Raw genomic sequence first — 17,564 nt, forward strand, 5'->3', positions numbered from 1 at the left:
TGGATGGACACTTGATGAAAAGCCCTTTTTGCCCCGAGGGGGACTGCATCCCATCCCTCACAAACGTCACGTGAAACTCACAGTTCTGCGAATTAAAGGCGCAGTGAGTGACCTCAGATACCATGGCAGGGGTTTTTAAACTGTCATGGTGTGTGGCAGCTAGTAAGGCCTGAATGTTCTGGCTACAAGTCAGATTATTGTTAGGATATTAATGAGGCCCAGACTGTTGCTGGATGTCCCCTCAGATGGCTGTTTGATATTAAGGGTAGCGTTGCGAGATGTTCCAAATCTGCTAAGTCCCTATCTGTGAGCTCATGCGTGTGTTTGTGATCTATTAGCTGTGGATATGCTGCAGAGGAAGATTAATAAATGGGGCCCTCAGGGAGATCAAAGCCCGCTGATTGATCTGAGTGACTCCACCCACCTGTTACTGCTGGAATTTCCTTTCCCCAAGTGTATATGTGGTGTGTGTGTGTGTGTGTGTGTGTGTGTGTGTGTGTGTGTGTGTGTGTGTGTGTGTGTGTGTGTGTGTGTGTGTATGTACAGCCATGTGTGTGTGAGTGTGTGTGTGTGCGTGTGGGGAGGAGTGTGTGCGCACAAGTGGGCTGTTTCGACACGTCTCCGTAACTTGCGGGAATTTTCTAATCTTGTGTTGGAATATGTGCTCATGTCTGTGTCTGTTTCACACCCCTCCACCCCTCTCCCTCTCTCTCTCTCTTGACGTTCCCCTCTTTCTTTCTTTTCCTCCCTCGCTTTCTCTCTTTCTTGTCATGTCTCCCTCTCTCTCCCTTTGACAGCACTAATAAGTTCAGTAGATCATGTTACAGCCCGTTACTCTCGCCAGCTCTGGTCCATTTTTCTGTTTCTTCGGTCTTCTCCCTCTCTCCCCTCTTTCTCTCACCCCTCCTTCGTTCTCTGTCTCCTGCTGTCGGTCCCTCCTTCACTTCTCACACTAGGGCTCTTTGGTGTCTCTTTCTTTCTCTCTCTCTCTCTGAATCTCATATTTATATATACTCTTACATATTTGAGTTTTCTCTCTCTCGCTCTCCTTTGCCATGCATACACACTCTCAAAAAACACTCTCACTTACTCTCCCTCTCTCACACACACATGCACACACACACAAACACAAACCCTGACATACTCTCTCACTTTCTATCCCACTCTCACACACACTTTGGGAAGTACTCAATCTCTCTACCTCTCTCCACAAGGTACACACACACACATGTGCACACACACACACAGACATTCTCTCTCTCTCTTTCTCTCTAGGGCTCTCATGTTGCTGCCATTTTCCATTTTTGCGAGTGTTCAGTAATAATAATAATATTAGCGGGTGTGTGACAGCGCAGCCCAGAGCGGCGAGCCTCTGCCAGTCTCCTATAAATATCTGCCCTTTTTCACAGGCAACCCGAGACGCAGCCGCGCACTGCAGTTTACACAGCTGAGCAACATGTGCAAGAAGCCTCTCCTCTTGTCTCCTCTCTTCTCTCCCTCTTCTCTTTCTTTTACTCTACTTTCTCTACCCCCCCTCTCTTTCTCTCTTGGGTGCTCCTTTTATCGCTCCACTTTTCTATCGGTGTGCCTCAAGTTTTCCTCTCACCCACCCAGAGGGCTACTCTTACACTCCATCTAGCAATACCTGGTGCCCCCTCTGATGGTCCCCTCTAGTTCTATTTCCCTCTGGTTCTTCTGGTCCCCTCTAGTTCTAGTTCCCTCTGGTTCTTCTAGTCCTCTCTAGTTCTGGCCCCCTCTAGTTCTAGTTCTCTCTAGTTATAGTTCCCTCTGGTTCTTCTGGTCCCCTCTAGCTCTAGTTCTCTCTAGTTCTGGTTCCCTCTGGTTCTGGTTCCCTGTGGTTCTTGGGTCTGTCTCACCGTTCCTCCTGTAGTCTCTAATGCTCTCCTTGTCTCTCTTCATTGCTCCTCGTCAGTCAGCTTTGCAGTTTTCTGCAGTTTGTGTGTGTGTTTGTGTGTGTGTGCTAAGGGGAGCATTCCCCTTAGCACACACACACACACACACACACACACACACACACACACACACAAACACACACACAAACACACACACACACACTTCCCCTACCCTCATCTCTCTTTCTTCCTCTTTGCTTCTCTCTCTCTCTATCTCTCTCTCACTCTGACTGTGTCAGTGTGTGTGCGTGTGTGTGTGGTGATTGATATGGTGGTGACACACTGCACTGGGTAAAAGGGGTCAGACTCAGATCTGTTTGAGAGGTTGAACTGGAAAGCAAAGTGAGTGGAACTCTCTCTCCCTGTCTCTCCCTCTCATGTTCCCAGCCCTGAGCGCAGCACACACACACACACACACACACACACACACACACACACACACACACACACACACACACACACACACACACACACACACACACACACACACACACACACACACACACACACACACACACACACACACACACACACACACACACTCTACCTGTATATGAAGCCACCCTCCCAAGTACATCACTCTACCTCTCCCCATCACTTGCCCTTTCCTTCACTCATAACTACTATTATTTTATTCCCTCTCTCTCTCTCTCTCTCTCTCTTTCTCTCTCTCTCTCTGTTTTCATTATTTCTCATCCTTTCATCTTCCAGTTGAAAATAGGGTGACACATACTCTGTCTCAGTTCAGTTCATGTGTTCACAGTCTATGCATCGCAGTAGTGAACACTGAAAGAGTGTTTCTTTCCTCCTCTTTCTCATCCTTCTTTCGTGTCTCCCTCCTTCTCTTGTACTCTGCATGGGCCGTCACACACACACACACACACACACACACACACACACACACACACACACACACACACACACACACCAAACCTCTCTCCCCTTCTCTCCCTCACATCTGCTGCAGCAATCAGAGGTTATCCCCCCACAGAGACTGTTCATGCACACGCCTGGCCACACACACACACGCAGACACACACACACACACACACTGACGCACACATGCATGCATGTGCGCGCACACACACACACACACACACACACACACACACAGAGGCATGAACAGTTAGCAAGGTTGAGAAGTCTCCACCGCACATGAATTTGCCTTGCATTCCCCTTTACAGGTCACCTTGAAGAGGCTGATGGAATTAAAAACAAATTAAACAAAATAAATAGTCAAATAGATTAGTAATCTTCAAAAGAAAGGAAAATTAATGTTCAGCTACTGTGAATGTTACATTAGCAAAACCATATCTGTATTGGTGTGCATGTAAATGCTCCTAGTGTTGTGATGAGGATGGTGTCCGACTCTGGACATCATTTCAGTAGTCTCATATTTCTGGTATCATCGGACTTCCTTCATGTTTGGACAAACCAAGACTGGCTGATTGCTGTGTTAGTCCATCGACTACTGGCTCAAATGGAAAACTTGTGTATCAGCTGATCACATGGTCTCTGTCGCCCCCTGTTGGCTACATTAAATAAAAGCATCGAGATGCTATTATGTGATGGTAAGTTGCGTTTGTTAGTTATATTAAAAAAATAACTATCTGCCTATCTATCCAAGGCAAAGTAAAATCATTATTCCAAACATTGTGAATGCTCTTCTACCCAGCCCTAAAAAAGAAGCCTCACACCATCAATTTAATGAGGAAGAGAGAGATTCAAAGTCCTTCACCATGACATACTTTAAAAGTGATCACAGTGTTGTAATTTTTATTTCGTAGATTAACAGTCGGTCAGACTTTTATTTGTTGCCTCTGAAATGACCTCAGCAGTTGATCTACTTCTCACATGTAACCCTGTCATGAAATCAATTCCATCTGAACCCTAACAGAGCCACGCTAGCAGATCTCATCAATCCAGAGAGACTTGTTTCAGGGAGAACAGGTGAATAAAAAAGAGTGAATAGACACTTCCATAAACAAAAGCCAAAGAAATATTAAGTCACACCTCAGTGAATTTAAAGTAGGTGTAAATTAATTTAGTTAAAAATGTTGTTATTTTACCTTAAAAACAATGTCAAACTCATGTTGATGCTACACTGACTTTAAAATGCGGAGAATGGATTTTCTGAGATTGCCCATGCATTCCCTGTACACCTGGTATTGCTGTCACAGGTAGGAGCATTTCCCTTTTTGTCCCTATTTCGCATCAATTAAGCGTTTATGTGATGAAAACATACCATATATGAAGTTAAACTGAATAGGTTAGATGATAGGTTAGAACTTTGTCAATGTGTGTAGTACAAAGTGAAGAAAGTAAAATGTGGTCTGCATCTAACCAGAAGAGCAGAAGAAATAACAGTATAGCTGAATAAGTGGCAATATGAGTCCTTTAGTCCTATCCTTTACAGCGTGTACCAGTGACCACAATGAACACAGTTCAAATCATTTGATTCATTTTGGCTAATATTGCATGGTGCTATAAGCCTACACAACACACTATTTCAAAAGAGACTCTGGGCATTCTGAAAATCCGTGGCCAACGTCTGGTGGTTAGAAATCTTATCCACCACATCCTCTCAAAACTGATCTTGGAGTAGGCCTATTGCCTCATCCTTCTCAGTGGTCATATCATTGGGAAAATATCAAGATTAGTATACTTTATGGCAACGTGGGACAGACAGGAAGGAGTGTGTGTGTGTGCGTGTGCATGTGCGTGTGCGTGTTTAGCCCAAAATTCCGTGGGTCTTTCATAGCAACATTTTCATCTGCCCATGACATTTCCAGGGGGCTGAACCCCCTGTGACAATACCTTGCCAGTAGATGGCGTAGAATGACCATAGAATATTGTGGCGCTATAATGGCGCTTATTAACTTGTGTTGTCTGCAGTTAGATTCAGAAAAGTGCTTATAGTGGTACACTAGAACTATTAAACTTTTTTTTTTAGAATGTTGGGATGGACAGAGGTGAACTGTTTTCACAGGGTATCTGTCCACGCTATTGCTAGGCTACTCTGGCAATTTAAAGGCTATGTTCAACTATATGAGGTAAACTAAACTTCCGGATTGTAGACTAGTCACCTTTTCTGACATTAAACAACGTGCGGCTAACGTTAGAACTGCTTTCCTGCCTTTGGTAAATGTTGGCATTAGCTAGCTCGGGGTTAATCTTAACCTGTCTGTGCGAATTCAAACCTCGCGCGCTGTCTAGGAAGAATTCAGAAAAATAAGGTAGCCTTGTGAAAATATTCTTCCCCAATACTCAGACAAAAAAAAAACAATAATGTATTGTTGATTTATTGTTGAATGTAATAGTGTTACAAATAACAAGGTCATGTGTGAACTCGTAACAAACCAGAACCAACGAACACCCTATGAAGATAGACACATAGGCGTGTTCACCAGGCAAATGACGTAGTGTATGTCAATCATAAATGCCGTCGTACCATTGACATTGAGCGGCGTTGGCTAGCTCAGGGGTTACTTCTCGGCAACTGACTAATCTATCGGTCTGCATGCAGATCGCGGGTTCAAACCTCGGGCGCTGTCTAGCGTTTTGATTTCTGCTGCAGTTTGTTTTTTGTAATTAACCAAAATGGAAAATCTTTCAACAATATTTTGAAACCAAAATGATTACAGTGCAATAATGTACACTGTTCTTTTTATGTAATTCGTTTTAAAAATAATCATGCTTCCTAGTCATGGAGTAGGGCTATCGATAGGCTGCTACATTCGTTCCAAATGGGAAGTGTATGTGTGTGTTTAGCCCAACATTTCTTGGGTCTCTTCCAGCAATATTTCTGATGGATGGAAATGTTTTCATATGTCCATGGTATTTTCAGGGGGCTTATTCCAACGCTCTGTTACAGTACCTTTGAACTGCCAGTAGATGGCGCACAAAGACCATGCATGGAAGTAGGCTATAGTTATTCAATGATGTCGCGCATACTTAAACTACTTTTTGAGTTTTCGGTTTACAAACACCGAGGTCATGTGAGAACTCGTAGCCTCACATCGGTTGCCATCAACTTTTGGATACAAACCAATACCAACTAACACACTCTAAACACATAGGCGAAGGCCAGTTACGTAAGGTAGGCTTTGTCAATGATACATGCAATCGTTCCTCCTGTAAGATATGGAGTTGGCTAACTCAAGGGTTAGTTCGGTTCTACGAATAGCATAGGCTACATGATGTTAGTCTGCAGGCCGCCGGTTTAAACCGTGGACACTGTCTAGCGTTTTGATTTCGAAGGCAAGCATTCTGAAAATGTAAGGTAGGCCTATGATTGAGAAAATAGTCTTTCCCAATATTCAGATGAAAAACAATGATGTATTGGTGATATATTGTTGAATGTGATGGCGATACAAATACTGATGTTATGTGAAAACTCGTTTAACACTAGTTGGCAACAACATAAAAGCAGGGCCACAAAGGTCTAATATTAAGATAGACTACCCACTGTAAACACGTAGGCGTAGGCTAGTTGTATACGCCTATGTCAATGATAAATGTAATTTTACCACATGCAAGATATGGCACTGGCTAGCTCAGAGGTTACTTCTCCCTAAAGAGCCCAACCTATCGGTCTGCAGGCTGCGGGTTCGAACCTCGGGCGCTGTCCAGCGTTTTGATTCCGGCTGCAACCAAAATGGAAAGTCTTTCACCTGTATTCGGAAACCGAAATTACTGCATTAGTGATCTTTTCTTATAATTACTTTACAAAATGCATGCTCCCTACTCTTTGTATTAATGGAGTAGGGGCTGCTACTTTCGTTTTAAATGGCCAAGTGGTCGTCCTCCTAAATCCACATGCCATGTTCATATGACAGTAACGTGATGTAGAAATAAAATGCCACCCAGCCAGCAAATTACGTTTGGTTAAAAATTAGCTGTGGGTCTTCATATTATGAAATAGTCGTTTTGGCATTGCAATTTACAGCAGGAGAGGTGAAGGGTTCTGGTGTTCACATCCAGAAGATGGCGCTCTGTGATCATTTTTGGAATGAAGAGAACACATCGAGAATGGGGTGAACTTTTTGTTTCCCTCGCTGCTTTAATTAAACGGTAAATAATTAGCCAACACAGTGAGCAACCGGTGTGATGTCTACTTTGGGGTGAATGATTGTGTTTTAACAAGACAAGATGGAGCCCTGCATTTTCCCAAAGTAGGGGGTGTAGAAAACAAAGTTTCAGATAAACTTTTTCAGATAAACTTTTTAAAGTTTCAGGTGATTTGCTCCTTATTTACCTCTTTCTACCCTGACCTTCATTTAGGCCTGTGGACTGCACTCGAGTAACTTGTTAACAGAAATGATGTTGCCCAATCCATGGACTATCGGCCAAGAGGCTGAGAATGGTTTAAATCCGCACGTAATGCATCTCAATGTAACGGGCACCAGGGACCTTGGCGGAGCGGCCGCAGAGAGCTGTGGGATTATTTATCAGAAAACATTTGTATTCTTCTGTCGGGAAACGGCTGATCCCGGATAGGCGAGCGCTAATCCCCTCCAGTCCGTTAATTAAAAAGAAGAGAGGGAACCCGTGCAACGCCTGTTTTAGAAATGTAATCATTTTCTGCAGAAGCTTAACCATCTGCTTAAGGTTAAGTCTGCGAACTGATTATGTTTTCTGGTCACTTAAACCTGCGGACTTTTTGTCAGTAGTTTCACTGAAGGGACAGGAGTGGGTGAAAGGGGTGACAGCAGAGACCAAGAAGGGCGCCTTGGGTGTGACAAACTTCTCAAGGCCCTGAGAGGCATGTGTTGGAAGGCACAGCACACACACACACACATACATACACACACACACACACACACACACACACACACACACACTCTCTCTCTCTCTCTCTCTCTCTCTATCTGTGTGTGTGTGTGTGTGTTGGATGGGGTGAGTGTGCATGTGCTGCTATTTGCCCACCAGCTCACAGTCGTAATTGGAATGCCCTTCTGAGGACGGTCTTCGCTGAATATGCATGGGGGATGTGCTCGGGGTATAAGTGGTTTTATAGTCGGAATTACTTGGATTATCCCAGAAAATACAGATTACACTTGCACAAACATGTGTTACTTTGTCTTGACACATATTTCAGGCCTTTTGTCTGATCAAAACAATAACTTCGAGGACATAATCTGTTAAATCCACTGCGTTGCTCAACATCTGCTCGAAGTTGTTTCTCACACAAATATTTACTTGGTGATCTTGTCTTCCCAGTTGTATCTAGGGTGTGTTACAAGCGCCAAAAACTGTTTTAAATAGCTTGGAGTCACCACGTTTAGAAACAGAAATAAGCATGAAATTAAAAGGGCCTATCTCAATTCAAGTAGAGGGAGTCTTTGAAGAAATATAATTTCTCATTAATTCGAATTTGTCATCACATTAGCTGTCAGTCTCGGTCTGCTTGCATTTCCCGCGGTGAAAAAGACTAAGCAATGCATGGGTTAAAAGTGTCAGTACAGCAATTATAGTCAGAACTCATGTCGCCTTCCACCAATACGAAGCTGCACGAAGACACCCCCGCCTCCCACAGCTCCTCATAATGTCTAATACACTGGAAAATCAAAGCGCGAGCTCTCCCCGCTCACACACCGCTGCTGCTCCACGCGGGGAGCACAACAGAGAGCGCTTTCATTCCATTTGAGCTTTCACAAAGTTGCCATTATGCGGCTTTGTTTTTTTATATAAATAGTTGCGCCGTATTTAGTAATGCTTTCGTAATTCCTTTCCCTTAAACACTGGACAGACTTTACAAAACTAACCATGGAGATGAGGCATTTATCTTTGCGCCTTTTGCGCTACTGAGGATTCAATTTGTGCACTGGAGTCGCTGATATGGACCGGAGATCCTCGAGGACACAATGGACATTAGTGAGACACGCGCTTTGCCTGTTTCTGTGTACGGGCGCAATGGACTTGGTTTTTGCGCAAATGCGCTACTCAATTCCAGAAGAGCTAGAACACGGGGCATTCGTCGGAAATATTGCAGAGGACTTAGGCTTAGACGTAGCGAAACTGTCAGCACGTCGGTTCCGGATAGTATCAGGCGCCAAGAAACAATACTTAGAGGTGAATTTAGAAAACGGTATTTTGTTTGTAAATGAAAAGATTGATCGCGAGGAACTGTGTGAGCAAAGTCCAACTTGTTTTTTGCACTTGCAAGTCGTCATCGAGAACCCACTGGAGCTCTACCGTGTAGAGGTGGAAATTTTGGATGTGAACGACAACGCTCCTAGTTTCCCGTGGAGCGAATTCAATCTGGAGATCACGGAGTCAGCGGCGCCGGGCTCTCGCTTTCCACTGGAGAGCGCGCAAGATTTGGACGTCGGCACCAACTCTCTCCGCTCATACCAACTCAGCGCGAACGAGCACTTTGCCTTGGATATTCAGACGCGCAATGATGGCAGTAAGTTCGCGGAGCTCGTGTTAGAGACGCCGCTGGACCGAGAGCAAAAGAAGGCGCACGAAATGGTGCTGACAGCTGTGGACGGAGGGTCTCCCGAACGCTCGGGAACAGCAAAAATCACAGTTACGGTGCTGGATGCAAATGACAATGTCCCTGTGTTCGACCGGTCTGTCTATCGAGTCAGCCTTATTGAAAATGCTCCAAGAGGCACACTCGTGCTCAAACTTAACGCCACAGATCTCGACGAGGGTCCCAATGGCGAGATTTCGTACTCTTTCAGCGGGCACGCACCGTTAAAAGTGCGCGAATTGTTTAACGTGGATTCCTACACAGGAGAAATCAGAGTAAAAGGGATTGTGGATTATGAAAAAGCAAGCGTATATGAGTTATACGTGCAAGCCAAAGACAAGGGTCCCTCTGCCGTAGCTGTGCACTGCAAAGTGCTGGTAGATATTATGGACGTAAACGACAACGCACCCGAGGTCATCCTGACCTCCGTGTCTACACCTGTTCAGGAAGACGCGCCACCGGGGACTGTGATCGCCGTTATCAGCGTGATGGACCGAGACTCGGGCGAGAACGGAAATGTGGACTGCGAAATTCCAGGAAACGTCCCATTTCAGCTCCACTCATCGTTTAAGAATTACTACACTTTGGTGACTAGTGAGTTTCTTGACCGCGAGAACGTGGCAGAGTACAACATTACGCTGACCGCGAAAGACTTGGGCTCGCCGCCACTTTCAACCAAAAAAAACATCCTTGTTACTGTGTCTGATATTAATGACAACCCGCCGCGCTTTGTTCAGCCGTCCTACACTGTCTATGTAACCGAGAACAATGCCCCTGGCGCTTCCATTTGCTCGGTGACTGCCTTCGATCCCGACTCCAATCAGAACGCCTATCTGTCTTATTCCATTCTGGAGGGTCAGATACAGGGCATGCCAGTGTCCACTTACGTCTCCATTAATTCGGATAACGGAAACATTTACGCGCTGCGCTCCTTCGACTACGAACAGCTCCGAAACTTTCAGATTAGAGTTCAAGCACAGGACGCTGGCTTTCCGCCACTGCGAAGCAACGTAACTGTGAATGTATTCGTTTTGGATCAAAATGACAACGCACCGGTCATCATTTCGCCACTGCCAAAAAACGGCACGGTTGCGACAGAGATGGTCCCCAGGTCAGTGGATGCTGGTTACCTAGTCGCTAAAATCACGGCAATAGACGCTGACGCCGGGCAAAACTCGCGCTTGTCTTACCAAGTGCTCCAGGCGACTGATCCTGGGCTTTTCAGCGTTGCCCTTTACACGGGTGAGATCAGGACAATTCGCCGCTTCGTTGAAAAAGATGCCACCAGGCAGCGACTTGTCATCCTGGTCAAGGACAACGGTCAGCCGCCCCTTTCGGCCACCGTCTCCATCATTCTGTCAGTGGTGGACAACGTGCCGGAATCCCTGTCAGATTTCGGCGACCTCACTCTAAACCAGCAGCCTCCGTCCAATCTCGCCCTTTACCTAATCGTGTCACTGAGCACCATTTCGCTCATCTTCCTCATAGCAATCATTGTGCTCGCCTCTGTCAAATGCTACAAAGATCGCGACGCGCTCAACGGCTTCGGTCTATCCACAGTCGGAGCCGCCTGTTGTGGTATAGAGCCAGAACCTCCGACTGAAGTGTTCAAAAAATCCAACTTAAATCTACAGATCTCCACAGGCGCCAAAGTGCCCACGAACTGTATGGAGGTGAACAGCACGAACACACTGTCTCAAGCGTACTGCTACAAGGTTTGTCTGACACCAGAATCGGCCAAAAGCGACTTCATGTTCCTGAAGCCGTGTAGTCCCGAAACGCCAAGGAACAATGCCAATCCAAAGGGTGCTGATACGCTTGGATGGAACGCGCAAAACCGGAATAATGGAGCAACTACTCCCAGTGAGGTAAGAGAGAACATTTTGTCGTTTTGCGTCCTATTTATGATTAGCTAAGGTCATCATATCATATCATTTATGTCAATACATGTGGTTTATTAAAATGTGTTTAATGGTTTGTTACGCGTTATTAATGCTGTTCTCAGAAGCTTATATTAGCTTAATTATAGTGTATATGACACTAATTACTGTGTATATAACATTCAATGTGAGCCTGTTCCTTCATGTCGAAATGACACGCTCTTGCACCTTATAGTCCTGGTGGAAGTTCGAACTAATTAGTTTCAAGTCTATGAATAGCTCATCAAAACTCGCAAGTCGATCAATTGCGACTGTGTGTCTTGTGGGCTAGCACTTTTACGCTAGATCGAGTCTGACACGCCACTCGCTTCACAACCAACAGCTTCAGTTTGAACTGAGGTCTGTGAAATGAAGGACAACGAGTGTCATTCAGTTAAGCTTTGAATAACAGCATGCACACAGATGCCAGTTTGTTCAAAATGTTAAATAGACTATATATTGTTTCTAATACGCGTCAATTACTTAACTATAAATAACCTCATTATAGCTTACAAGGGCACATTGCAAGAAAATATCATAAAACACTTGTAGGTCGTAGACTATGTTATAGTATTGTTCTTCAATGAAATATATTGGTTAGAGTTCAAAATAATAATAATGAAAAAAATCTCTGTAAGCATATTTATTCTCAAATAAACATTCTAGAGAATATTATATGTACGATGTACTGATAACATTTCCAACTGGTATTTCGATTACTATAAGTCTTTCAGGTAATGGGAGCACTCGCTAACTAAACCTCAAGGACATATGTACACACACTCATACACGCACACACACACAAGGACAGGCACACAACAGAGAGCCATTATCCGACGTACAATAGTGCGCGAACGCGGGCTGGATCAGTCTATAATGGATGAAAAATGGGAGTTGGAGCGTTTAAGGGGGAGCGCAGGAGCCGGCTGGGACGTGTCGCGACTGTAGATGCGTCTGCGTTGTCCTTACGGAATGTGAGGAGGAGAGTGAAGGAGGACGCCTTACGCTTGAAAGAGGGGGTGACGGTGGGAAGAAAGCGAGAGAGAGGATGTTTGTGTGTGCGTGTGTATGAGAGAGAGAGAGAGAGAGAGAGAGAGAGAGAGAGAGAGAGAGAGAGACAGACAGGCAGGCAATCTATGTGGTTTGTGCTTGTGGAATCCACTAGATGGAAGTATCAGACCGTAAAATGTAAATTACTGCTAACTGTTTCATAGAGGTGAAATTGGACAGCTTCGCCTGTTAATTAGACCGTTCACTTGCACAGTCTATATCATTTTCTTAATTTATATATAAAAATGGATATTTCAATCAGTTTAGATTAGTCGAACCTTCAACTAGCCCCTGCAAACTGACAACTGGTAAAATAATGGCTATTAAACCTTGCATAAGTAGTCAACATGAATGAACACATTGAATGGCTGGCTGTAAAGACCTTCTAATTAAATTCAGTATAGCCTAGTCTTAAAATAGCAAACTGAATAGTTAGTTTTGTTCAACTGAGACTGCTGAAAACATTTTCAGGGTTCATAAAGAAGCAAAACAAAGTTTATTTTAATCCACAAGAACCGCTGCTTAGAATCGTCTCATTGTAGGCTATTCTGCAATCATGCAAAACTTAAAATAAATCGATTCCACCCCACAATTAACCGTTTTTATTATTAATTTCCGCTGCTGAGCGGTTTCCTTTGAAGATTAAAATCATGTCTCGTTTCATCCCAGCGGTACTCTAATTGGTTTCGGAAGGTGGTGTGAATAACAATTCTATTAATAAGCTAACATTGCATTCTCCTTGTCAACGGCTTAAGTGAATTATTAGAGCGTGGAATCCATGCCCAGCGACTTATAGTGGGGATAAATGCCCCCACCCGCCGCCCATGCACACCACAAAGCCTGAACCAACAACCAACACAATGTTCCTCAACTGTTGAAAGGCAAATAAAATGCCAAGCGAAGCACCACCTCTAAAGAGGCGCAAATGCCATTTAAATTTTCGCCACAGGGAGGCAGTCAAAGTCTTTATCGCTGCTCTTAAGCTTTAGGTTATTTTGTTGCTTTAGTGGGTGTTGAGCTCTTTAAAACGTAGTGGATATACGTCTTACTGATTCAGTTCTATCCCTTATTGCAGCTGAAGCAACCAAATACAGACTGGCCTCTCACAAAGAATCAAACGTCCTCACTTAAAAGGTAATGCACAGATGCATGCCACATAATCACTAACAGTGCTTGTTAGGATATGGTGTTTTCTGCGCACACAGAAGGATGGATGACTGATCTGCCCTCATTCTCATTTATAGCTACAACTCTATCAATATGGATGGGACTTTAATGCGCAAGGCAATGCAAACCGACCCAGAAAATTTTGTCAGCCCGATGGCAGGCCAGTACTGGACCTGGGGGAACCATATGCGTGGTAAGTGCTTGCCAAACTCTTCCTCCTTCATGCTGTTGACCCGTTTTCTGGTTTACTCAAGTGGCACTCTCTCTGTCCACACAGGTCCCAAGGTTGACCACTCTGCTACGTCTACCTTGCACCATCCGACGACAGAGTACAGGACGTCGCCCCCCAACGTCGGTGCCCCCCCGCGGGCCTGGACTCCTCGCTACACCCCCCCTCAGCAGCAGACCCTCCAGCAGACCCAGCCGTCCCCCCACCCACCACCACACCCGCCGCCCGACTACCAACACAACGTCTACATCCCCGGCACGCCCTCGGCCGTGTGCACGCTGCGGCCCAGCCACCGGACCAGCGAGCTGGACGTGCACAACGCCTTCTCCACCTTCGGCAAGAAGAGGCGCTTCCACGCCAGCCACTACGAGCAGCGCGATGAAACGCCCACACCCGAGGTCATCAACAATGACCTGTACAACAACTAGTGGGGTCTGGCTGACGTACAGGCTAGTGGTGGGGGCAGAGACTGACGAGGGAACGGGCAGGGGTTTCCTCCACCTTCTGGAAGAGACACAGAGCAGCAGCTCTCTGTGAGGACAGTGGTCGAGCTTCACACAGTGGACACTGAGATGAGGATGTGTGTTCAGCAGCTCTGATATGCACCTTTCATGTTTTGGTTTACATATGTATTTGTCTCATCATATTTATAGATGATGGCATTGAGCTTACTGACTTGGTGGAAGAGACATCAGAATCATCTGTTCCAATTGCAAGTGTGCTCTTTAGTTTATATGAAGATTATCTTCAAGTAGGCTATCTTATCATTTCGTGTTATTAAAGAGCTTGGGCCTATATTTCCTGAGTGGGTGCCAGTATCAGAAGCGCCTGGATGGGTTCGAATAAAGTGTGTTCTTCTCAAAGTTTCAGACCATGACAACCCTGGATACTGAATGCAGGAGGCTTATACATTTCCACAAGTTCAGTTAATGCTCATATTTGAATGTCAATCAATGTCCAGCATATCCACATGGGTCAAATCTTCTTGTGAAAAAAAAAACAACAAAAAAAAAAACATTCCATGTTTTGCTACTGATTTATGATTGTCAAAGTGTCACACCTCTCACTGTAGTGTATTATTATTATTATTATTATTATTATTATTATTATTATTATATGTCGTTATTGTTTTGACAATCAAGATGACCAAGTTGCTTTTACTGTAAAGTCTGGATAATCAAATTTGATATTTGATATCACTTTGAATAGGGAAATCACTTTTGATTTTATACAACGTGATAAAAATACTAAAATATTCCACCTAGCTGACATCAAAATCCAGTCTCTTCATGGTGCAAGTTTTTGCGAAAATAAACGTTTACCTGTGACGTCATGGTACTTCATTTAAGAATGTGCCAACCATACAACACATGTACAAACAACTCTGAAAATAAACTATTTTTCTGATACGATTCTAGCAAGGTTTTTCTAACGAGATGAATATGGTAATTCTGAGGTAGGTCATAGGCCAGTCAACTACATGATGTCGCCTGTTCTTACTTTGATTTATTTGTTTGTTTTGGTGTTGATGCACGCTTGTGTTCTTTTTTGTTGCAAGAGAATCTACATTTCTCTCAAAGTACAATCCATTAATTTGTTTACTGCGCTCTTTTGGACGTAGTCAGCAAGAACAGAGGGTTCAGCACTAAACAAGAACGTGTAAGTAAGTAAGGCTTTTCCTCTGGTGTGCATTGTAAATGCTAACATATGCTAATCAGATTGCTTATATTCCCTTTTCTTGCCCGCTGAGAATTGTCTGGGTTCATTAACTGAACAAACAGAGACTCCTTGTTGGAAATACCATTTTAATTAAAGACGACGAAAAAGCGAATGAATCGTCAGGGAATTAAGTCGCTCCTTCAAAATGCCACACCTGCACGCAATCTGTGCGGTGCCGCTCTCTTTCGCCGATGCCCTTTTCCTTTTAATTTCCCCGGGAAATGAGTTCAGAATGTCAATAGATGAGTATCGGCCAATTGAGAGGGGTAATTAGATGTGCCGCGTGTCCCCTTAGATTACGGACATTAATGAGGAAACGGTCTCCATGGTGTCAACACACTTCATAGACACTAAAGTTCACCAGCCGTTTGGCCAGTGAACCAGAGGCATAGCAGCAAATTGTTTAAGCTCATACTTTATGCATTGAAAGACTGCGACCATGCGGAAGAATGGCCCCTTTGACAATGGAGAAGTCAGCGAATAATTGCTGTAGGGGTTTAGGAACAATTCAGGTCGAATGTATTTAAAGACATGATTATTATAGGGAACATTCTATGCACTTGTCCCTGACATTTAACCTCAAACAGCATCTGACTCTGGTCATGTGATCTCGTGCCAGATCAGGGCCAGATCTGTTCTGGAGTCAGCTCCTAACTGGGTTAGCTCTTTTCCCAAGCAGCAAATCTGCCATTAGGACTGTAAAGTAAGTCGGATGGGTTACTAAGTAGCGGCTCTAACCATTTCCTTCACTGGTCCTTGCTGTCCTTTTGTCTCTCTCTCTCTCTCTCTCACACACACACACACACACACACACACACACACACATAATTATGCTTAAATATGTTTCAGTCAACAGTGAGAAAACATGTAAGGAGAGGTGCATGTGCACATACTGTATACACACAGGCTTTAGAACCTTTTAATATCATATTTATAGCATCCTTCATACTTAGTACTGGTAGAATATAATATATATAACATATAGGCCTATATGTTGCCGTTTCAAGATGTACTTCCAATAAGTGCCGGAGGTAATAACAGAATCAATACTACCTACTGAATTAACAATAATGTAAATAGGATAGTTAATAGAACTGGAAACCTATTGCTCAGAGGCTAACTGCACAACATACTCCATTTCCATACTTGTCCATTTTGGACAGTGAGATTTTTTCTCTACAGGGCATGTGCAGATTTGTCAGTGTGCTCCCTTTATGACTTGAGCTTAAGAGCCAAGATCAGGCCAAAGGGGACCGTAAAATCGCATTCTTATTCGATGTCCCATATATTTCATGCACACAATGTAATTATTTTGTTACATATACAGTAGTAACAAGCCTTACACTTGCATAAATGGTTTGAATGTAAAAGCTTGACTGTACTTTCACCTACTTGGAGCACACTGATACACTACATATTGAAGAATAGTGTTTTCACTGCCCCATTGTTACATGTGCAGTGTATGAGCAACTTCCCCTCGTTGGTTATGCCTGTAGACTTTAACTATAAAAACTCCATCATTACTCATTACACACAATTATGTTTTCATTATTCTGATGTCACAGAGGGGGATTGGTCAGGATACACATGGAGAAGGCAAAGACTACATGTGGCCTCTAGAGGGCAGCCTTTTGCCATATAAAGAAAAGAAGGAGTAAGGGTAATATTCTTGGATTTTGGCAATTAAACTTCATGAACCAAAAAATTAAAAGTTTTAGTGCAGGAAATGTGATGGGCATGGGTCAATGGTGATAATTCTTTTGCTCAGCGTGATGCTCTTTACTACTTTTTGTTAATTATGATGGCGAATTGGCTCCACTGCAAAACTACCTTCTACACTCCCAGATCCACTACTACTGCAGCCACTGCTGCAGCTACTATTATGAGCACAAACACTATTGATAGGGCAGCCACCTTCCTGCTATAACCCTCCTCCTTTATTACTCCTTTTACTACTGCTCTCCAACACTGAGGATTTAATGACTACCTTCTGCTAGCACAGCTGATCTTGTTTGATGTTGGGCTTTGTTTCAGTTTAAGACTAGCTCTGCCTGCCAACTTACTTAACACCAGGCTGTCCTCTTAGC

General features: G+C 44.0%; 1 protein-coding gene across 2 annotated transcripts; it reads left to right on the forward strand.

The window, feature by feature from the left end:
- Positions 1–8,452: 8,452 nt before the first annotated feature.
- On the forward strand, positions 8,453–15,167 carry si:ch73-233f7.1 (uncharacterized protein LOC100537710 homolog). Of its 2 annotated transcripts, XM_042075088.1 has the most exons (4): positions 8,455–11,261; positions 13,438–13,496; positions 13,607–13,722; positions 13,807–15,167. In XM_042075088.1, the coding sequence occupies exons 1-4, from the start codon at positions 8,754–8,756 to the stop codon at positions 14,184–14,186; spliced, it is 3,063 nt and encodes a 1,020-aa protein (XP_041931022.1). In that variant the 5' UTR covers positions 8,455–8,753; the 3' UTR covers positions 14,187–15,167. The 2 variants fall into 2 exon arrangements, with proteins under 2 accessions (XP_041931023.1, XP_041931022.1); XM_042075089.1 differs by lacking the exon at positions 13,438–13,496 and having other exon boundaries at positions 8,453–11,261; positions 13,807–13,907.
- Positions 15,168–17,564: the final 2,397 nt, after the last annotated feature.

Source organism: Alosa sapidissima, chromosome 20, assembly GCF_018492685.1.
Source record: "Alosa sapidissima isolate fAloSap1 chromosome 20, fAloSap1.pri, whole genome shotgun sequence".
NCBI classification, from domain to species: Eukaryota; Metazoa; Chordata; class Actinopteri; order Clupeiformes; family Clupeidae; genus Alosa; species Alosa sapidissima.

Excerpts from the sequence above, each read along its gene's own strand:
- si:ch73-233f7.1 (XM_042075088.1), top strand. The coding sequence starts at position 8,754 with ATGGACCGGAGATCCTCGAGGACACAATGGACATTAGTGAGACACGCG. Across the intron at positions 13,497-13,606 it reads CAAACGTCCTCACTTAAAAG|CTACAACTCTATCAATATGG; the intron begins GTAATGCACAGA and ends TCTCATTTATAG. Across the intron at positions 13,723-13,806 it reads CTGGGGGAACCATATGCGTG|GTCCCAAGGTTGACCACTCT; the intron begins GTAAGTGCTTGC and ends CTGTCCACACAG.